An 18954-nucleotide genomic window follows, 5' to 3' on the forward strand; every position below is an offset into this window, starting at 1 on the left:
AAGTTAAATTAAAGCTTTGGTTAGCGGTAAAGTTAATGTTTTATTGATGCAAATAGTTTGGTATTAGGTTTTCTAAAAATAAAAAGATAAAATACACTTGAAGAATATAATTTATTTTAAATACAAAAAGACATCAAAGTAATTTTTCTAACTGAATTGGTGTTCGTTTGACTAGTGACACTAACTCAATTAGGGCTTAAATAATAGCATAAATATCTACAATTGACAAGGGTAATAGAATATGCATGATACAATTAAATTTTAAATTTTATTGAGTTTCTTTTTTAAAATTAAAAAGATTAAAGTACATTCGAATAATATAATCTATTTTAATAACAATAAAATATTTTTAAAATTTCTTTAATTAAATTAAGGTTGAATTTACTCAAAACACCAAAATAATAGTTTAGATATTATGTGCATGCATTTTTATTAATGTTACCACTTCATTCCATCATTCATTAATAGTTTTATTAATCTAATATTTTATTTATTTCTTATTTTTGATTGGATGTTTCTTTTCACTCTTTCTTTCTTTTCTTTTTTTTTTATTAACATTTGAAATATTTTAATATTTTATTTAAAAATATAATACAATAAATAGTTTTTGTAATTGAAGAATAAAAATATTTTATGTGTAATTATTATTTATATACATAACATTATTTCAAATAAAATTAGTTTCAATAAAAAATTTCTTATTTATTATATTTATAAATTTAATAAATTTTATTTAATTATTAATTTCAAAAATATCAAATAAAATATAATTTTTGTTAAATATTCACATTTTTCCTTTTATATTTATGTCTTTTAGATAGAGTATATAATTGTCATTTCTCTTTTCATTATAATTCATCTCGTCAGTATCGTTATAATTGAATCTAAAAAAAATCTCATCTCTGATTTTAATTTCACCACAATAATATACAATCTCATTATTATAGTAACTAATCTCATCGTCATGTATTCACTTTTCAAGATAGGAAATACTATTTACTGAAACACATCTCCATTATCATTTAAGCTCTCCTTAAACAAGTGGTGCTACTAATTTTAATAAAATTTATGTAATCATTAAATTATTATATAAAAATAAAATTCACATAATTGTTATATAATAACAAAATTATTTATTTAATTTTATTTTTATGGTAGTTTTAATGAAAACTCAACCAACAAATCACACATCGCCTTTTATCTTCGAAACAAGATAAAACCCTTAGAAAAAGGGCAAGATTATAATTGGGAAAAATCCTCTCCACCCATACTTTCAGCTCTAATAGAAAAAGGGAGTTAAAAATCTTTTTGATCCTCTCAAATTTGATATTAGCAAGTTGATATCCCACTAAAAAATGGAGCAATTTAACGTCTATTAATTTTCTATGTGAGCAAGTAAGAATAATTATTTACAACATTAATGTTTTTTTGTCAGTTGTACATAATTTTGATTGGTATAATAATAAATTTTTCTCTTGATGTTGATATATTTTGTGCAAATATTGAGAGAATGTGTAAATGTTATGGGTTAAATTTGTTAAATCATGACCAAGTTGACAAAATGTGTAAATATTTTAGGTTAAATTTGTTGGATCGAAACTAAATTGATAGAATATGTAAATTTTAATAATTAAATTTATTTTTTTAAAAACCAATAAAAAAATTATATGAGTCAGATTTGAACCCATACTATTTACACCAATAGAACATTAATATTGCTGCTAAACTAAATTTTATGCTGTCTTTATTACTTCCATCAGTTGTATATCTATGTTCTAAATTTATGATTTCTACACGCATACACGTGTGATAGAATTTCTATATTAACTAACGGAGATAACAAAAACTATTAGTCCTAATATCAATTTCAAAAAATAAAAAGAAACTTTGAGTAATTAGAAGTAAAATTGACTAAATTCACTCAAAATAAATAGGTTAAAATATGTAGTTAGTCTTTGTATTTAGAAAAAAAAATTTAGTTCTATAATTAAAAAGTTAAAAATTTAAGTTCTCTTTTTAAAAAAAAAAACTCTCAATCCAATTATTCACATCAGTAGCTTTTTTTTTTCTAAACTTACTTACTTGGCATGTTAATTAGACCGTGCACATATAGTGTTATATATAATTGATAAAAAAATTCTAAATAAGTATAAAAATGAGGACTAATAGTATGTTTTAACCTTAATTTTTTGTGATTTATAGTTATTGAACAATGTTATTCATTGTAAATGGTAAAAAAGAAGAATCTAATTTACGAATCTTGAACGAGAAAGTATTGTATGAAATAATGATATTATCCTATTTAAATAGTTTAATGTCATATCAATAATTTATCTTAAATTTTAAGATTTTCATTTTCATTTGATTTTTTTTTCACGATAAAAATCTTAAAATTAAAAAAATACTAATATGATATTAAACTATTAAAAAAGATACATATGATCTAGTGTTAGTGTTTTCTACATTCCTTTCCCAAAATTAGAAATGTAAATCATATAGGATAAAAGTTTGCAAAAACAAAAGTAGATTAAAAAAAGCTAGAATTATTAAATAAGAGAAAACAAAATACATATCCCCTTGATCCAATTTTTTTTTTTTTTGTTTTTTCCAGGCAATGAAAAAATAGTGAAATTGTTTTACATCAGATTCAGTGACACAAAATCATTTTCTTTCTTTTAAAAAAAAAATCAAATAGAAGAATCCATGGCTGAAAACCTCTCTAACCAAACTTTAACCTTGTATATATATCAATCTCTCATATATCATAATGACTGCCCCCTTCTTTTCCATTTAAAAAAAAAAAACCAGAAATGCTGCAGTATTTTCTTTGATTTTTTAGCAAATTCATTTTTGTTTATATTATTGATTTAATCAAAGAAAGAACCCTAAAAACAATGAAAAGCCAGTCTCTTTCTCTCTTTCCCACTGACTGACTCTTCTTTTCTGACCCTCTCTCTATATATGAATATATAACATTTTTTTTTCTGCCTCTGTACAAGCCAACCCAAACCCAGAGGTCATCAATATGATTGCATTAAAGAACATGCTACTGCTTGTGCCCAATGCCTTAGCTTTGCCTTCACCTGTTGTGGATTTTCTCCTACAAGAAAATTGGAACTCAAGTGTAAGTGTGGATATTTCAAGAAAAATGAAGGGTTTGAATGGGATTAGGGATTGAAACAAGCACCTGGGCTGTAAATTTTCCAATCAGCTGGCTCACTTACAGGACTGTCAAAAGAAGATGACCGGCCACCGAGTGAAGATGAGGAGGAAGAACGTCGGCTTTGAGGGGTGGAAGCGGGACTAGGTGAAAGTTGACGATTTACAGCGAAATAAAGGTCTAAAGCAGGCAATGTATTGCATAGTTTTTGACCTTCTTCTTCATTGAACCCAAACCCAAGCTCGATGCAACCTTTGAGTTCATATAAATCTTCGTCAGTCAACCCGTTTTTCCCTCTTTGCTGACGAAGGATTTGCCGTCGCCTTCTTTCCCATGCAATGTCTCGAGACGTCTCGGACATTGACAACTGCTTTGACAAATACATTTTGTTCTTCATCAATGGCGGTGGCACCAACGGCATTCGTTGTAACTCTTCCGTTTCCGACTCGCATAATGACGGAGATGATGATAATGGTGATGTTATCGCCGTTTTCATTCCCTCTTCATCCTCCTCCTTCCCCATCTTCACCCTACAATTTTATATATATGTGAAAGTTTTTGAACAAGCTTCTTGTTTGTTGTTCCTAATGCAACACAAAACTGAAGCTTTTCTTTTATTATTACTATTGCCACATGCTGGCCGCCGGCAGCAACGGTGAAGCTGAGGCGGCCGGGCAATGGTTTTTAAAAGTGAAACCAAGGAATGGATCCGAAATGGAAGCTGTAAAGCAAGGAGGTATATATTGCAAATTCAGGGTGTTTTGATTTCTATTTCTGTTTAAAAACACTCTTTAATGTTGTTTATTTGTTGATAAAAACAAAGAGTAGGGCCAACCAGGTTAAGCTGGAAGATGATGATTTGGAAGGTTCCTTTAATGGCGAAACAAAGGGTTGGCATGACATAGGATGGTTTGGCTTGTTATTGGACCATCCAATTATAACTGTTAAAAGTTTGTCAATTTTGGATGGCTCACCTACATTGTTGTGAAGATTGGATTTTGGCTAAATTTTGCCATTACTCCATGATTCAAGGAAGGTTTGCACTTTGCTGTCTCTACTCTCGTCTCGCTTTTACTCATGCCTAACAAAATTGCTACTTCGATCTCATATTTCATCCATAGTGACACTTGACGAGGCTGTAATGGATACGTTATTATTTATTAATTTAAAAATGATATAATAAAATTAAAGTTATATGAGTTTTAATTATTTAAAAAAAATATGAAGTGAATATCTATAGATACTTAAGTAATTAATTGCTAATTAAGATAACTGATTAGAAAATAAGCTAAATGTGTAAAAGTGATATATTAGGGTTATGATATCGAAATTAAACATAACTTAATTTGTATGATAGCACATCTTCGGAAAAAACTCTTTTCTCTACAATATTTATATGCTAATTTGGAATATCAAAAACATTATATTTAATGATTTCAACATTTCAATGTATTCAAATATCGTTCAAACAATTAAGAACCCAAATTTAGGGATGTTTTGTGCTGTCGCAACGCCATTCAAACAATCAGTTTTAGTTAATTTGGATCAAAAACACTAGATTTTAACAGTTGATAGTTACAAAGAAATTTTAAATTTGGTATTGTTGATAATGGGTATCAGTAAGGGTAAAACAAAGAGGAGAGGGTGATGGTGACAAGAAGGCCGGTTCACATATGATAGGAGGAGAGCCGGAGTATGGAGAAAAAAAGGAGAAGAAATATTGGTGGAGGAGAGATGTAGAAGGCTTAATGCTCAAGGTATATTGCAAGGGTTGCAGAGGGGGAGAAGAAGGTGCCTTAGGGTTTTTATAGGCAATGAGTCTCATGTCCTGTTACGCCATGTCACCAACAATCCCAGGGTATGGCAAACATGTGGTTGGCCAAGTGGCAAGACAGTTACATGTTGGTTATCGTCCAGTATCGTATTGCTCTGACGTTCCTTATGTTAAATAGGACGAGATAGTTAGGCCTTAGTGGTCCCTTCTTGAGGAGTGTGCACTTGCTAAAAAGCTAGTAACCTGATGGAGGGTGAAACATGCAGGTGGCTAGTCACTAGGTGGTGTAAGTCGGAGAGCTGTCTGTGGGTGCTCCTAAATTGCTTTTTGTAATGCCACATGTCTAGATCAGGGTACATATGGTATGATAAGTTCATATATATTTTTAAATTAATATTTAAATTAAAGTAATAAGTTGCAAAAATGACTTCAATTGTGAAAGATAATATATATGGAAATAAGCTTATTTCACTCTTGGGCTCGGATCAACTCGAGCTCTGGCTTTCTTGAGCTCGGATTTTCAAGTTAAGATCATTATGGGTTTAGATTGGCACGAGCGAACTTTCAGACTCAAGCCTATTTTACTAACTCTAAATAAAATATCTAGATATAATATATTAACGAAAAATATATTGTTATAATCTTAAAGTGTTAAAATCATATAATTGTACAAATTCTACAAATATTCAAACATCAAGCCATCTCAAGTCTAATATGAATTTGGGCTGGTGTATATATTATTATATTTTGGGTTTGCTTTTTAAATAATTAGAGTATTATATTTATTTGGTTAGCACTTTCATCTTGAATTGGTGAGATAGCAAGAATCACTATTTCTTATTCTTTTAAATAAAAATTCATAGTGTTTCACCATTTTAAATAATTTTAATTTTTTATAATTTTAAAAATTATGTTTAGAATGAATTTGAACAAATAGATGTGTAAATTTAAATAAATTTGAACATTCATTTATTTAATTTCATTTTGAACTTGAATTTTTAGTACGTTTTATTTTTATTGACGTAACAATGCAAGTCAACAACCGTTGTTAATGTGGATTGCCATTTTAACATTATGACAATTGACTCAATGATCATTAACAATCATGTCATTAAAATCTTTAGGATTTATCAATCGATAGTTAAATTTCACTGTCCAAAAAACTTAATTAAATAGATTTTGTCGTCTCAATTAGCTGCAAAAGATTCAAAAGAGAAATCTCTCAACATGATAAACCAAAACCAATAACAACAGCCCAATGAAAGCCACATAAAAGCACCTCATACAACAAAAATTGAGTATAATCCTAAGCACCAGTTGATATCCCCAAAACATAATACATAACACAAAAAAAACAACAACTAGAATACTCCTAATATAAAAATGTAAAATATATCAATAAACTTGTATTGTTTTTATCATTTTTAAAAAGGTAATTTTAATTATTATAATAAAAATTAAAATAATTATAATCTATAAATCGTCAAAATTATTTTATATGAATTTAAAAAATCCAAATCTAAAAAAGGTTCAAATTAAAGAAAATTCAAGCTTGAAAAAATCAAAACCCAAAAGACTTAAACTCGAAAATATCTGAACTGGTACAAACTTTCTAGCTTAAAATAGTCTAAAATATAAGATTATCTGATACAAGCACACCCAAAACCCGTCGGTTTGCCTCCTTTGACTACGATTTTAACACATGGAACACAAGCATTTTTTTTTAACAAAGATGGGTAGTTACAAATCAAAGTAGGTGTCGTAGCAAACTTTTAGAAATTCTCATTAATTTCATAAATTTTTTAAAATTTAATCCAAGATGGGTTACTACATGGAAATTTTAATGTTAATTATCATGTTTAAGGTATACTTTTATTCTCAGGATGCAAAAAGAACAAACATTTCCTGGGAATAAAGATTGGGACCGCCATTGTTGAAGACTTGTGATCTTAATTTTAAAGGAAAAGAGAAAAACAATTCCAAGTAAAAAGAAAAAGTTTGCAGATACTTGAGAGAGAAAGGGTTAAAAGCTGGGTTCCAGTTCAGGAAATCATACCAAGGCAGCATTCATTCAACACATCCTAGTGTTCAAAACCCCAGAGAAAGAGATTTAACCAATCTCAGCCATTCCAACTTGTAAAAGAATCCATTGTTGACCTGAAAAATTATCATTTTTCTTACCAAATGCTTTTTTTAATGGTTGAAATACATGGTTACTTGTTGGTCCCTATATTTCTATAAATTTTAAAATTTAGTCCCTACTTTTTAAAAATCGAATCTAATTATTCGTCAATAATTTTCATAAAATTTATTAACTTAACGTGTTTATATTTCGTAAATTGAATGTCAGGTAACATGAGAATACTCACATGAAGAGAACTTAGACTGATTATTTATTTATTATTAATCTTATCCAAACCTATTGTTGGTATTAATCAAAGAAAATTTGGTATTGCACTTATACGACGATTAATGATTAAAAATGAAGACTATCCTCTAAAGTCAGTTGCGTGCCCGTTACTAATTAATCTGGTTTCTCACTATATCTAGAAACTGAATATTTCTAATTATATTTTATTTAAGCATCTTAATAAAATAATAAGGGTTTATAACTTTATATTCTATTCCATATGTTCAACCATCACTCAACCATATCAATAAATTAATAGGTAATTTCAAATTTATTAAAAATAAATATTATTATATTCTTATCTCGATCTGGACACTTGACAATTTGAAAAGCGATCAAAGAGATGCCCATAGATGGTCTTTTGTCTCATACTGCCCTAATAACCATTGGATGTTTGGTCGTTTGTATGCCCCACATTGATCACAGGGAGATCACCCATCCTCAGCCACTTGTTATTATAGTAGGTGTGTTGGAATAATCGGTTCATTTATTAATCGAATTGAATTATCTGAAATATAAAAATATTTAACTGTAAATTAAATTGAATTTTTTTTCAAATACATTAACCGAACCGAAATTTATATGTTTTTGTCTTTTTGTTAAAACAAGTATAAAACATATAAAAAAATAAATTGTTAATGTTCATTTGTTTTAATAGTTCAAAAAAATATATTATATATAATATATATTATTTAATTCGGTTAATTATCCAATTTCGAACCGATAACTGAAATTTCAAAAAATTATTAACTGATCTCCAATTGAACTAAATTCGACCACCAACCGATTAACCAAATTAGATCAGTTCAGTCGATTAATTCAATTTTAACCAAACTATGAACACCCTAGTTATTAGTGGGTGTGCTTTCCTCAAGAGGGAATCATATAAGGACCACTGAAGTTTAACAACTTTGTACTACCTCAACAAAGAGAATGTTAGAGCCGTACACGATAGGGAACCTTATCCTAAACTTGTCAGTGATGTGGCATAATTGGATAGTAAAAGGGATATTTGCCTCCCTTCAACAACCATATACTTATAAAAGCTCACAACCTTCTTTTCCTCCTTTTGCTCTCTCTTCTTCTCCTTTCTTCTCTTTATTTACTTCGATTTTTCACTTGGCATAGATGAATTGATTTTTTTATTGCTACCGTTATCTCCTTCTACTCTTACCTTTGTTGATATCCAGTATCAACAAATATAATTATTAATTTTTAATAGATAACATATTATAATTCATTCATCATGTATAAAATACTATAAATATAATTCAAAACAAAGTTTCATCCATCTCTCCTTGTTACTTAGTAATTAAATATTTTATATAAATTTAATTATAAAAATTAGCATAAAATATAATATCTTCAATTCTGTGATCAAACTCAAACTCAAAAATAAAAATAATAAAATAATTTGTTTTGGAACACATGTGAAATGATGAATGTATGGGAGAGGAAGCTTTTTTGATGAGTGAAATTATTTGGAAACTTAAGATTCCAAACAATAAAGCAGTATATAAAAATTAGAAAGAAGAAAAAATGCATGGAAAAATGTCATCATAGTGATGTTAACCTATAATTATAAGCCTAGAGAATCCTTCATATTGAATTATTGGTTCATTTTGTCAACAAATTATGGGGTGTTGAGACATCATCACAAGGATAGATTCTAGGATTTAAAAGGTGTTTGAGTAAATGTTCAGTATTTAATGTTGAATTATGGGGTATTTTAAATAGTTTGATGATTTAACAGAGTTGATAATATGATAGAGCGTTAATTCGGACGGATAATTTAGAGGCTCTTCGGGCTATTCAGGAATTCATTTGAAGGACATCTTCTTCTGCACTTATTAGACGTATTCAACTGCTCCTGATGAAAATTAGTCAACGGGAGTTTGAACATATCTCTAGAAAAAAGAATATAGAAGTTGACCGTATCGCCAAGATGATTTCTAACAAAGATGAAGACCTGCATCTGGTCGAAGACATATTACGTTAGAATTTGTTATATTAATGTAACCATTCTGTTTTTTCTTAAAGGAAAATATGCGTATTGTTACCGTACTGTATTAGTATGCACATTGACATTTGGGTGTTCTTTAAAACTTGAAAAAATAAATTAATTTTTCTTTTTCTTTTTTCATTTTTTTAAAAGAAGTTTGAGTATTAATTTGATAAAATTTAAAAAAGTGAAGGGCTAAATTTATTGAAGTGTTGAGGACTATTTATTATTATACGAATTAGAAAAAAGTTACGTCATTATTTTTATTATCAATTTAACAATAAACTACCAAAATAAAAATATGATTATAATTGAATAATTATTTATATAATTTACCTTAAATCCATAACATAATAACAAATTCAAGATACATTAATAAATTACAGGATTGAATCTTAACTATACTTTTAATGAATAGATATTTTCTCATTTTATATTATTATACATATAATGAGTGAAAAAGAGTGGGTTTATCATTGTCTCCTTTGATCTTTTGCCTAGTGGGGATATCATTAGAACATATTAAAATTTTTGAGGAATTGATGGGGTCACCTCATGCTAATGGGGTAGATCTCTGTCATGTCTATATTTTTTTCTTTTTTTTATTATATTATTATTATTATTATTCCATAGTGAACATATTGTTATTATTGCAATAATTTAAAATTTTTAAATACATTTAAACCTTATAATATCTTCCACTTTATATACTTAGAACTATGAATAGTTTAGGTATTGTATAAATTATTTAATAGAATATTATTTGTTACACTGTCAGTAAAGGTTTTAGACTACACAAGTAGAGGTAGAAAATTGATAATTGTTTTATAGAGATATAATAAAATATTTAAAAAAACACATGTCAATTTTTTAAACTACCTGTGAAATAAAAAAGTACACTACCACTATACTAATCGTTGTCATTTAAAAGAAATGAAAGAAATACAATTTTGGATTTTGTTTTTAGTAATTTGGTATAAAAGCAAAATATTAAATATCAATAGGTCTTCAAATCGTTCATTTGAAAAAACTTCTCAAAAACTGAAATTCTTGATCAATGGAGGAACAATATCACCATTTTTGGTCAATAAGATACCAAAGTGGATAATTGACTCATTATTCCATACTAGAAATAATCTCAGGAAATCTTTTGATAACATGAATTCCTATTTTTCAATGATATATTATCCCACGATCGAGACAATTGGCTCAATTCCGTGAAACCATTTCATAAAAGTTCATTGATATCTTCTTTTTATAACGATTGACTTTGATTCTTGAATAACCCACATCACTTCTACTTCTATTATAATAAAAGATTCCATTTTTATGTGAAAAAGTCTCGATAAATAAGATAATCATAAATATGACTCGTTTACCTTTCATCCATATGTAGGTTAAAAAGAAACATCTTTTTTCTCTATTTCTTAGGTTTATAATTATTTTATATGACAGAAAAATAATTTTTAAAAAAATATTTAGATTTTGAAAAATAAATAAATTTTTAAGTCAACAGTTTCATTTATTAAATGGTGTTTATTTTAACCTTAGTTTTTATTAGAACTTAAAAGTTTTAACTATCCCTAATAAAATGTTTACTATATTTGAGGTTTTTTTTAATCTACTTAATTAGGTCGGTGTTTTTAATCTGTGACATCAAAATCAATCACATTTTTTATACCATACTAAATTATGCTATATCATCGACGTGGGTGAAAAATAATGTATAACAAATATATTTATACAAAATTTATATGAAGTGTTGATAGAATGTAAAAAATATTATTTTAGACACTACGATGTTTAGTTTTAAACCCTATTACATGTTGCTTCAAATTGATTTTCATAAATTTTATATCTAACAAATAAAAAGGCGAAAACATTCTCATAAGAATATTTATTACTTTGTAATTTTTTTAATTTCTTCTAATTGAGTTAGTGTCCGATTAACTCTTAACATTTATTCAATCAAGACTTTTATATAGCATAGATTTAAGTTAACAAACATGAAAATTAATTATATAATTTTACGAAATAGAGATGTCTCGTCTTCTGTATCCTTTTTTAATATTTTTATTTTGAAAAATATAATTAATACAAGCAATGTACATTTAAATATAATTTTGTGTTTAGGGTTCCAATATTTTGACTATTTATTTTCATTTTCCTTGTGAATATTTACATTTTGAAGAAATAATCACCCAAATAGATATTGTTCTTCTTGAGATTGGAATCCTTATCTATTTGATGCCACAGAAAAAGTTTTTTATTTTTTAGTTTTCAGTTGAAAGAACCTTAAAAAGGCTTAAACATACATCTAAAACAAAGAATAAAATAAATAAATAAACTACAAGTAAAGTATCATAAATAAATAAATAAAACATGATCCTAATCACAATCCACATCTATTTGTTAACATATATATATTCAATGGTGGCATTTTGGAAGTGAACCTGTCAACATAAATTATTCTTTACATTAATTTATATGATATGACCATTTAAGTGAACATAATAATATAATTATTGGAAAAATTTGGAAGTCCACTTCCATTTTGATTATTGTTAAAAAAGTTTTATTTGAATATTATTTCAGTTTAAATAAAATTAATTTTAGACCATAAAATGAATAAAGATATCTGTAATTATATAAAAAGAGAATAGCTTATTTTTTCTACTTTTACATTTTTAACTAAAAAATATTAAATTATTTTTAAGTTTTTAGTAAAAAATATTGTCTACTTTTATATAATTTAAAGAAATATTTTAACAATTCTTCTAAAAGGTGTATATAATATTTTATTTAAAAGAAATAAGTTTTTTTAATGAAACTATAGTGCCTATCTTCCACCATTGACTTTTAGTGCAAAAAAAAATGATTTTTATTTGGATTAGTGTTTTATATATCAAAGTGTTTATCAAACAAAGCACCTTTTTTTTTCTATTTTTGAGGTTTTTTTCTAACTAAATTCTAATTTTAAATGTTTATATATTTAATTTTTATTTAATTTTTAAATAATATATTTTTAATTTTTATTTAAATTATTGAACATAATTAAAATATATTAATTTATTTAACAATTCAAATATAATAAAAAATTCAAACCATAATAAAAGTATTTAAAACATATAAAAATTGATATAATCTAGATCAATAATTTTCTTTTTGAATGAATAGATCAATATTTTTTTAATAATACTAAAAAATTAAAATAATACTTACAGTATTTGTGTCGTATAATATTTTACTTTACGTAAATAATGTAAAGTAAATTATTCAAAATAATAACTAGTGAGCTTAATTAAAATATATCAATTATTTTGGCAATTTAAATATATCAATTATTTTATTTAGGGAATGGGCGGTGGGGTGCTGTGTATTTAGCTTATTTTTTGTCTTATGCTACAATATCGCTATAATATCTAATATTACCACTATTGTTGTTTTTATACTAACCGCGGGTAATATGCCCATCCAAATCTACACTTAACGGGCATTAGAGGCTCCCATAATCCTCATATAATTGTTATACTGATGCATGTGGTCCCTTGGATCCTCAATTCCCTGATGCTGTCAATACCTTCAGCAATTTCAGTTCTCTTCTTAAAGCCTCTAATTGTTGTTGAAGAGGGAGACCCGCCCACCTCTTCTGGACCATGCCCCACATGGTAGGATTCTCTACCCCTTGGTGTTGTGATTGTTGGCTGGCTCCACCAGGATTTGGTTGATTGGGGTAGCTTTCACAATACTCAGGTGGTTGCTTTTGTTAAGGTTGCTAATAATAATCTCTTTGGTAACCAAGATGATCAGACTAGTTGTAACTAGCATAACAATGGTATTCTACTCCTGCTTGTTGCTAATAGTATTGTCCTTAATTGTAATTGTATTGATAGTAATTGTCTTGTAATATTTGTTTCAAAAGTTTTCTACTTGTAGTTGACCTTATTAATTTGTACTTTTGGGATGTTTTATGTTGATTGAGTCATAACTTCTCATCCAATTCCTACAATCGACGACAATTATTATAACAATTAAGTTATATCAAATGTAGTATAATATAATGATAGTGGTTTAGATTGTTTGGGGTACAGAAAATCCCAATGATGAGAGTGATTCATATCGTAAATAGTACTGTAAAGAACTACTAAAAATGATGAACGATGTTAGAATTCTTTTTTTAAATAAATTATATATTTTCTTATTTTCTCATTGTCGAAACCATTTTCAAATCGAGTTTTGGAAAATGGGAATCGATTTTAAAAAACGAAAACGGGAGTCGCCACCAATCTTTTTAGGTGTGATTGGATCACCTTTAAAATATTTTGTTTTAAAATCATTAGTTTTGGTCCACGAAATAAAAGAACGGGTTCAGGAGTCGGTTACGTACGAGGAAGGATTAGCACCCTCGTAACGCCCAAAAATTAGTACCTAATTGATTATCAAATGTCTTTAATGTCGAAAGAAAAAAAAAATTTAAGATGTAGTCCTCTTTAAAATATTTTAACTTTGAAAATTGGGATTCACTAGCGTCAAAGTATTGACATTAAGTTATCCCTTTTTTGAAATTCCTATCTCGAAACAGCAAAACGCTATATCCAATAAGTTAGGACATATTGCTTTGAAATTCCAAGATAGTGGCTTGCATTTAGAAAACCTCTAAAAAAACTTAGAAGGGTACTTAATTATTTGAATTCAACGAGAAAAGTGGCAACCCAATAAGTTAGGGCACTGCTTTCTCGAAATTTCCAAACACCAAGCATTGCCTTATTTGCAAAAAATCTTATTTCGAGGTAACAAATAAATGAATAAAACGAATAAAAGATAATAACAAATAAGCTAGGAAATATTCGAGATTAAAAAAAAACTAGTAATAAATAAACAATCATTATGTAAGACTAAAGAATGATAGTATAGTGAAGATAATAATAATATTAATAGTAATAATACAAATAAAAATTTTGGAATGATGTGTGAAATTATATATATGTATGTGAATATATAGATAAGTAAACAATATATACAGTGAGTGAAGAGTAAAAGGTAAAACAAGTGTATTTAAAGAATAACGGGTAAAAATATAATAATAGTGTAATAGTATTAGAAATATACGATATATAATATTGAAGGTAATTATATAATATATACATATTAGAAATAATCATACTATTAGAAACAACTATTAATAATACTACATAAATAGATATATAGTAGTAGCATATACATGATATAGTTAAAAAATATATAAAGTAAGATAATATGGGAAATAGAAAAAATATATAAACGATATAATATTAGGGCATATGCAAAACAATAAAAATACAATATTAAAAGATATATATATGTAATGTATACATAATATAATATTAAAATATTTACATGGTATATACATAATAATGTAAAAAATAAACTGTTAGTAATATTATATAATTATATAATATTTCATATAAAAGGTATGCACGTGAAAAAAAAAAGAAAAGAGAAAAATAATAATTACAAAAGTGTGAAATCAAAATAATATGTAGAAACATGTTTATTCTAAAAAGAACGACTGAAACTTAAATATGGCCCGATTGAAGGCTAACACAAAAGAGAGAACCAATTGCACAAATTATCCAATTAAAGGTAACATGCATGGTGCCAAGCAAAAAAGTTGATTCCACTCCCCCATGCTACTTTGTTTTATTATTAATTAAAACTACTCCCCCATACTATTTTGTTTTATTATTAATTAAAACTATTCCCCATACTATTTTGTTTTCATTATTAATTAAAACCATTCCCCCATACTATTTTGGTTTTATTATTAATTAAAACCATACTTTATTTTCTCTTCTTTTTTTATCATAAAAAAAATCTTTCTTTTTTAAGAAAAAAAACAACAAAAAAAGAGTTAAAACACCACCTTACCCATCCTACATTTATTTTTCAAAATAAAGAGAAGGCTCTCAACTCTCTCAACCCTTCCCCTCCTCCGGTCATCGGACCGGCCATCAACCATCACGCCGGTCACCGGCCACCGACGGCGGCGCCGCTGTCCACGGTGGGCGAAAAATCTTCCGAGGCCCTTTTTCGCTTCTCTTCTCGAGTAGAGCCCGGGTTTGGGGTTAAAACAACCCAAAAACTTTCAAAAATTAATGAGAAACACCATAAAATTCAAGAATCCATTCGGATTCCGGCCACCGATCCTTGGTGGTGGCTTCCTCGGTCGTCCACAATGTTGGAAAACCGAACACCGGCAAGTTCCTTCCCTCTTTTCCTTTTTTTATTTTTCAATTTTTTTTGTGTTAAAATATTTGTAAAATAGATAAAATGAACGAATAGAAAGAAGATCAAAAATAAAAATAAGGACAAACACCTTTTGAACTTGTTTTCTCCTTTTGATTTCTCCCGAAAATCTCTGTAATACAACCCCCCTTAATACAATCTCTTCTCTCCAAAAATCAATAGATTCTTCCTCAAAATACCATCGATCCCCCTTCTTCTACAATCGGTTCTAGTATGACTTTTATAGCCATTTACAAACTTTATTATATATATTTGCTATCTTTTCTTCTTCTTGTATGGCAGACAAACGGTGGTGAAGGCATGTGCCACTTGATAGTGGTTGAAAGTGGGTGGTTGAGGCTTGCGACTAGGGTTTCTAATTTCTGAAAATAGGTTGTGGGCTAGGGTTTCTAAGCTTTTGGGCTTCTTTTAGGTTTTAATTTTTAGGTTGTAATTGGATTGGTAGCTTTGTTTGTAAATGGACTTTTAATGGGCATTTTGATTTTTTTCTTTATTTTTTTTTTTTAAATTTGGTTTATTTATTTTAAGACCCGGACAAAATATGGGTTCTACACTCATCTTAGAAAAGTGGATATTTAAAATAAACTAAAACTTGAAATAAATCCCTCATGATTGCCTCATTTAAGGTCCAACTTAGACCTATATTAAGATATTATCCCAATACGAAGAGTCTTCAAAGCTGGTGAACTTGAGAAAACTAATAACACTAATGAGAAAAAGATGTAATGTAATAATTGATTATAGTGGTATCCGATAATGGCATAAGGTGGTTGGCACGTAAAAAGAAATATCTAACATAGGGATATAACAATATTTAATTTTTACCATTAAAAAATGTTAATGAAAGTAAAATTAGAAAAAGAATGATTTTTTTGGACCCACATCGGTATCTTTGACAAAGAGTAAAACACTAGAGTTCTTTTATAATTTCTTCTCTAAATATTTTTAGTTAGGATTTGTTTTGTTTTAAATAATTCTAGTCAAGTCATTGAAATAATAGAGAGCTAAAAAAAAGTCTTCTTTCACACCTTTGCATAGTGTTTTCTTAATGGAAACAATTCAATAATTCATCAATCTAACAAATTTAAGTAACCAAAAAAAATTGTATGAGATAGAGATATTATTTTTTATTGATAATTTCATGTTACATTAATAATTATATCTTAACTTTTTGAATTTAATTTAGATTTAATTTTTTTAGGGTAAAAATATTAATATAGTATAAAATTATTAAAAAAATATAGATAACATGACATTACTAGTTCACATAATCTTTTCATAGGTAACATGATTCAATACAAATTTATAAATAAAAAATATTAAAATAACAATGAAAGAAAAATAAATAAAAATAAAAACTCAAGCTTTGTTAAAAAAATAAAATTTCTCTCATTTTCGATTTTTAGCTTTTTCTTTATCTGTTTCTCTAATTTATATTTTAATCTATTGAATCAAAGAATTTATTTGGCTTTACAATCATGTGATTTTATTTGGGTATAAGATATGTTAAGTAAAAAAATTATTTTTATTTAAGTCCTAAATAGATTAATTTATTTTTATTTAAATTTAATTATAAAAATGTATTCAAATTTTAAAAACAATTTTAATAATAAAATAAATCCGAAAATGACTTTTTCAAGTTGTTTTCAACACTTCAATTTGTGTTTCATTTCAAGCCCAGTTTTCTCTTGTTCTCTTTATCATTGAAAATGGCCGAATTTTCTTTTGTCTTGTTCTAAATTTCAATCATGTCCACTTTTATTTCAAAAGTTTTCAGTTTTGTGTCATACCTTACGTTCAAGTTTTGGTTTTTAAATCTTTTGAAAAGCCTCAACCCTTTTAATTTTGTGAACCAAAGAGCATAAACAAAGTTCTGATTTTTGGGGTTGTAATGGTCTGCAAATGAGTTTTGTTGTCATTCAAATGTTGTATTCAACTGGGTTTTAAGGGTTTTTTTTTGTTTTTCATTTTTTGAGGTTGGAATGGACATGGAGGAGGTTGAAGAAGCTAACAAGGCAGCCATTGAAAGCTGTAATAAAGTTCTTAGTCACTTATCTTTATCAAAAGACCAAATCCAGTTTAGCAACTTAATGATTGAAACTGATGAAGCAGTGTTTAAGTTCAAAAAAGTTGTTTCTCTTCTTAGCAGCAATGGAAGAAAAAGAAGAAAGTTCAAGAAAATTACATCAAATTTGCCTGAAAATATATTCCTTGAGACTCCCAATTGCACAACTACTTTATCACCGAAACCCCTTCAAGTTTACCCTCATCCTAACCTATTAGATAAAAGGACTTCCATTGAAGTTGATTTTAGAGCTCAACACCAACTCCAGCTGACACAAAACTTGTTTGATCCAAAGAATCAAAACCCTTCATTTCAAATGATGAATTCATCACTAGTTCATCATCATCATCATCATCATCAACAGAGGGTGCAGTTTCAGCAAATGAAAAACCAGGCAGCTGATATGATGTTTTCAAAGAGTAACAGTGGGATGAACCTTAAATTTGATGGATCATTATCACCAACCATGTCATTTCTTTCATCACTGAGCATGGATCATGGTAGTGTGAATAGTTTAGATGGGAATTCTTTCCATTTAATTGATATACCACGCAATTTTGGTCAACTCTCACATCAATCAAGAAGGTGTTCATTTAGGGGAGAAGATGGCAATTTCAAATGTGGAACTTCTACTACTAAATGCCATTGTTCAAAGAGGAGGTAAGTTTTAATCTCAAATATCCTATTTATATTTGGATATGAACACCAAACTTCAAATACAAAACTTGTTTTTTCTAGGAAACTGAGGATTAAAAGGACAATAAAAGTGCCTGCAATTAGTAACAAAGTTGCAGATATTCCTCCTGATCAATATTCATGGAGGAAATATGGGCAAAAGCCTATTAAGGGTTCTCCACACCCTAGGTAATAATTCCCATACCACTTTTTTATTAGTTTCAGTTTTCTTTATTTTTTTAAATAATCATTCATGTTTATCGATTTATTTCTTTTCCAATTGTATATGCATCTCTGTCATTAATGTTGCCTGTTTGTGAATGGATTGGTGAAATATGATGCAGGGGATATTATAAGTGTAGCAGTGTGAGAGGTTGCCCAGCAAGGAAGCATGTGGAGAAATGCTTAGAAGACCCTTCAATGCTGATTGTTACATATGAAGGCGACCATAATCATTCAAGGTTTCTCTCTACACAATCTGCCCATACATGATAATTCCATTACCTCTATCATTTTCTTCTTTCACTTCTAAAACCCCACAAAAAACTTTCACCAATCAGTATGTAACTATTTCAGTTGGTTC

The 18954-nt window shown here is 27.8% G+C and overlaps 2 protein-coding genes across 2 annotated transcripts; one reads left to right on the plus strand and one right to left on the minus strand.

The window, feature by feature from the left end:
* Positions 1-2618: 2618 nt before the first annotated feature.
* LOC107905232 (uncharacterized) lies at positions 2619-3983 on the minus strand. Its single transcript, XM_016831837.2, has 2 exons — positions 3188-3983; positions 2619-3100 (listed from the first exon to the last, which is right to left on the minus strand). The coding sequence occupies exons 1-2, from the start codon at positions 3681-3683 to the stop codon at positions 3021-3023; spliced, it is 576 nt and encodes a 191-aa protein (XP_016687326.1). The 5' UTR covers positions 3684-3983; the 3' UTR covers positions 2619-3020.
* Positions 3984-17609: 13626 nt separating this feature from the next.
* On the plus strand, positions 17610-18863 carry LOC107894961 (probable WRKY transcription factor 74). The gene is given in 3 exon segments (NM_001326830.1): positions 17610-18356; positions 18435-18560; positions 18716-18863. Coding segments are annotated over 3 exon segments (1017 nt in total). The 5' UTR covers positions 17610-17613.
* The last annotated feature ends 91 nt before the right edge of the window (positions 18864-18954 follow it).

This window comes from Gossypium hirsutum, chromosome A08 (assembly GCF_007990345.1).
Source record: "Gossypium hirsutum isolate 1008001.06 chromosome A08, Gossypium_hirsutum_v2.1, whole genome shotgun sequence".
Taxonomy (NCBI): domain Eukaryota; kingdom Viridiplantae; phylum Streptophyta; class Magnoliopsida; order Malvales; family Malvaceae; genus Gossypium; species Gossypium hirsutum.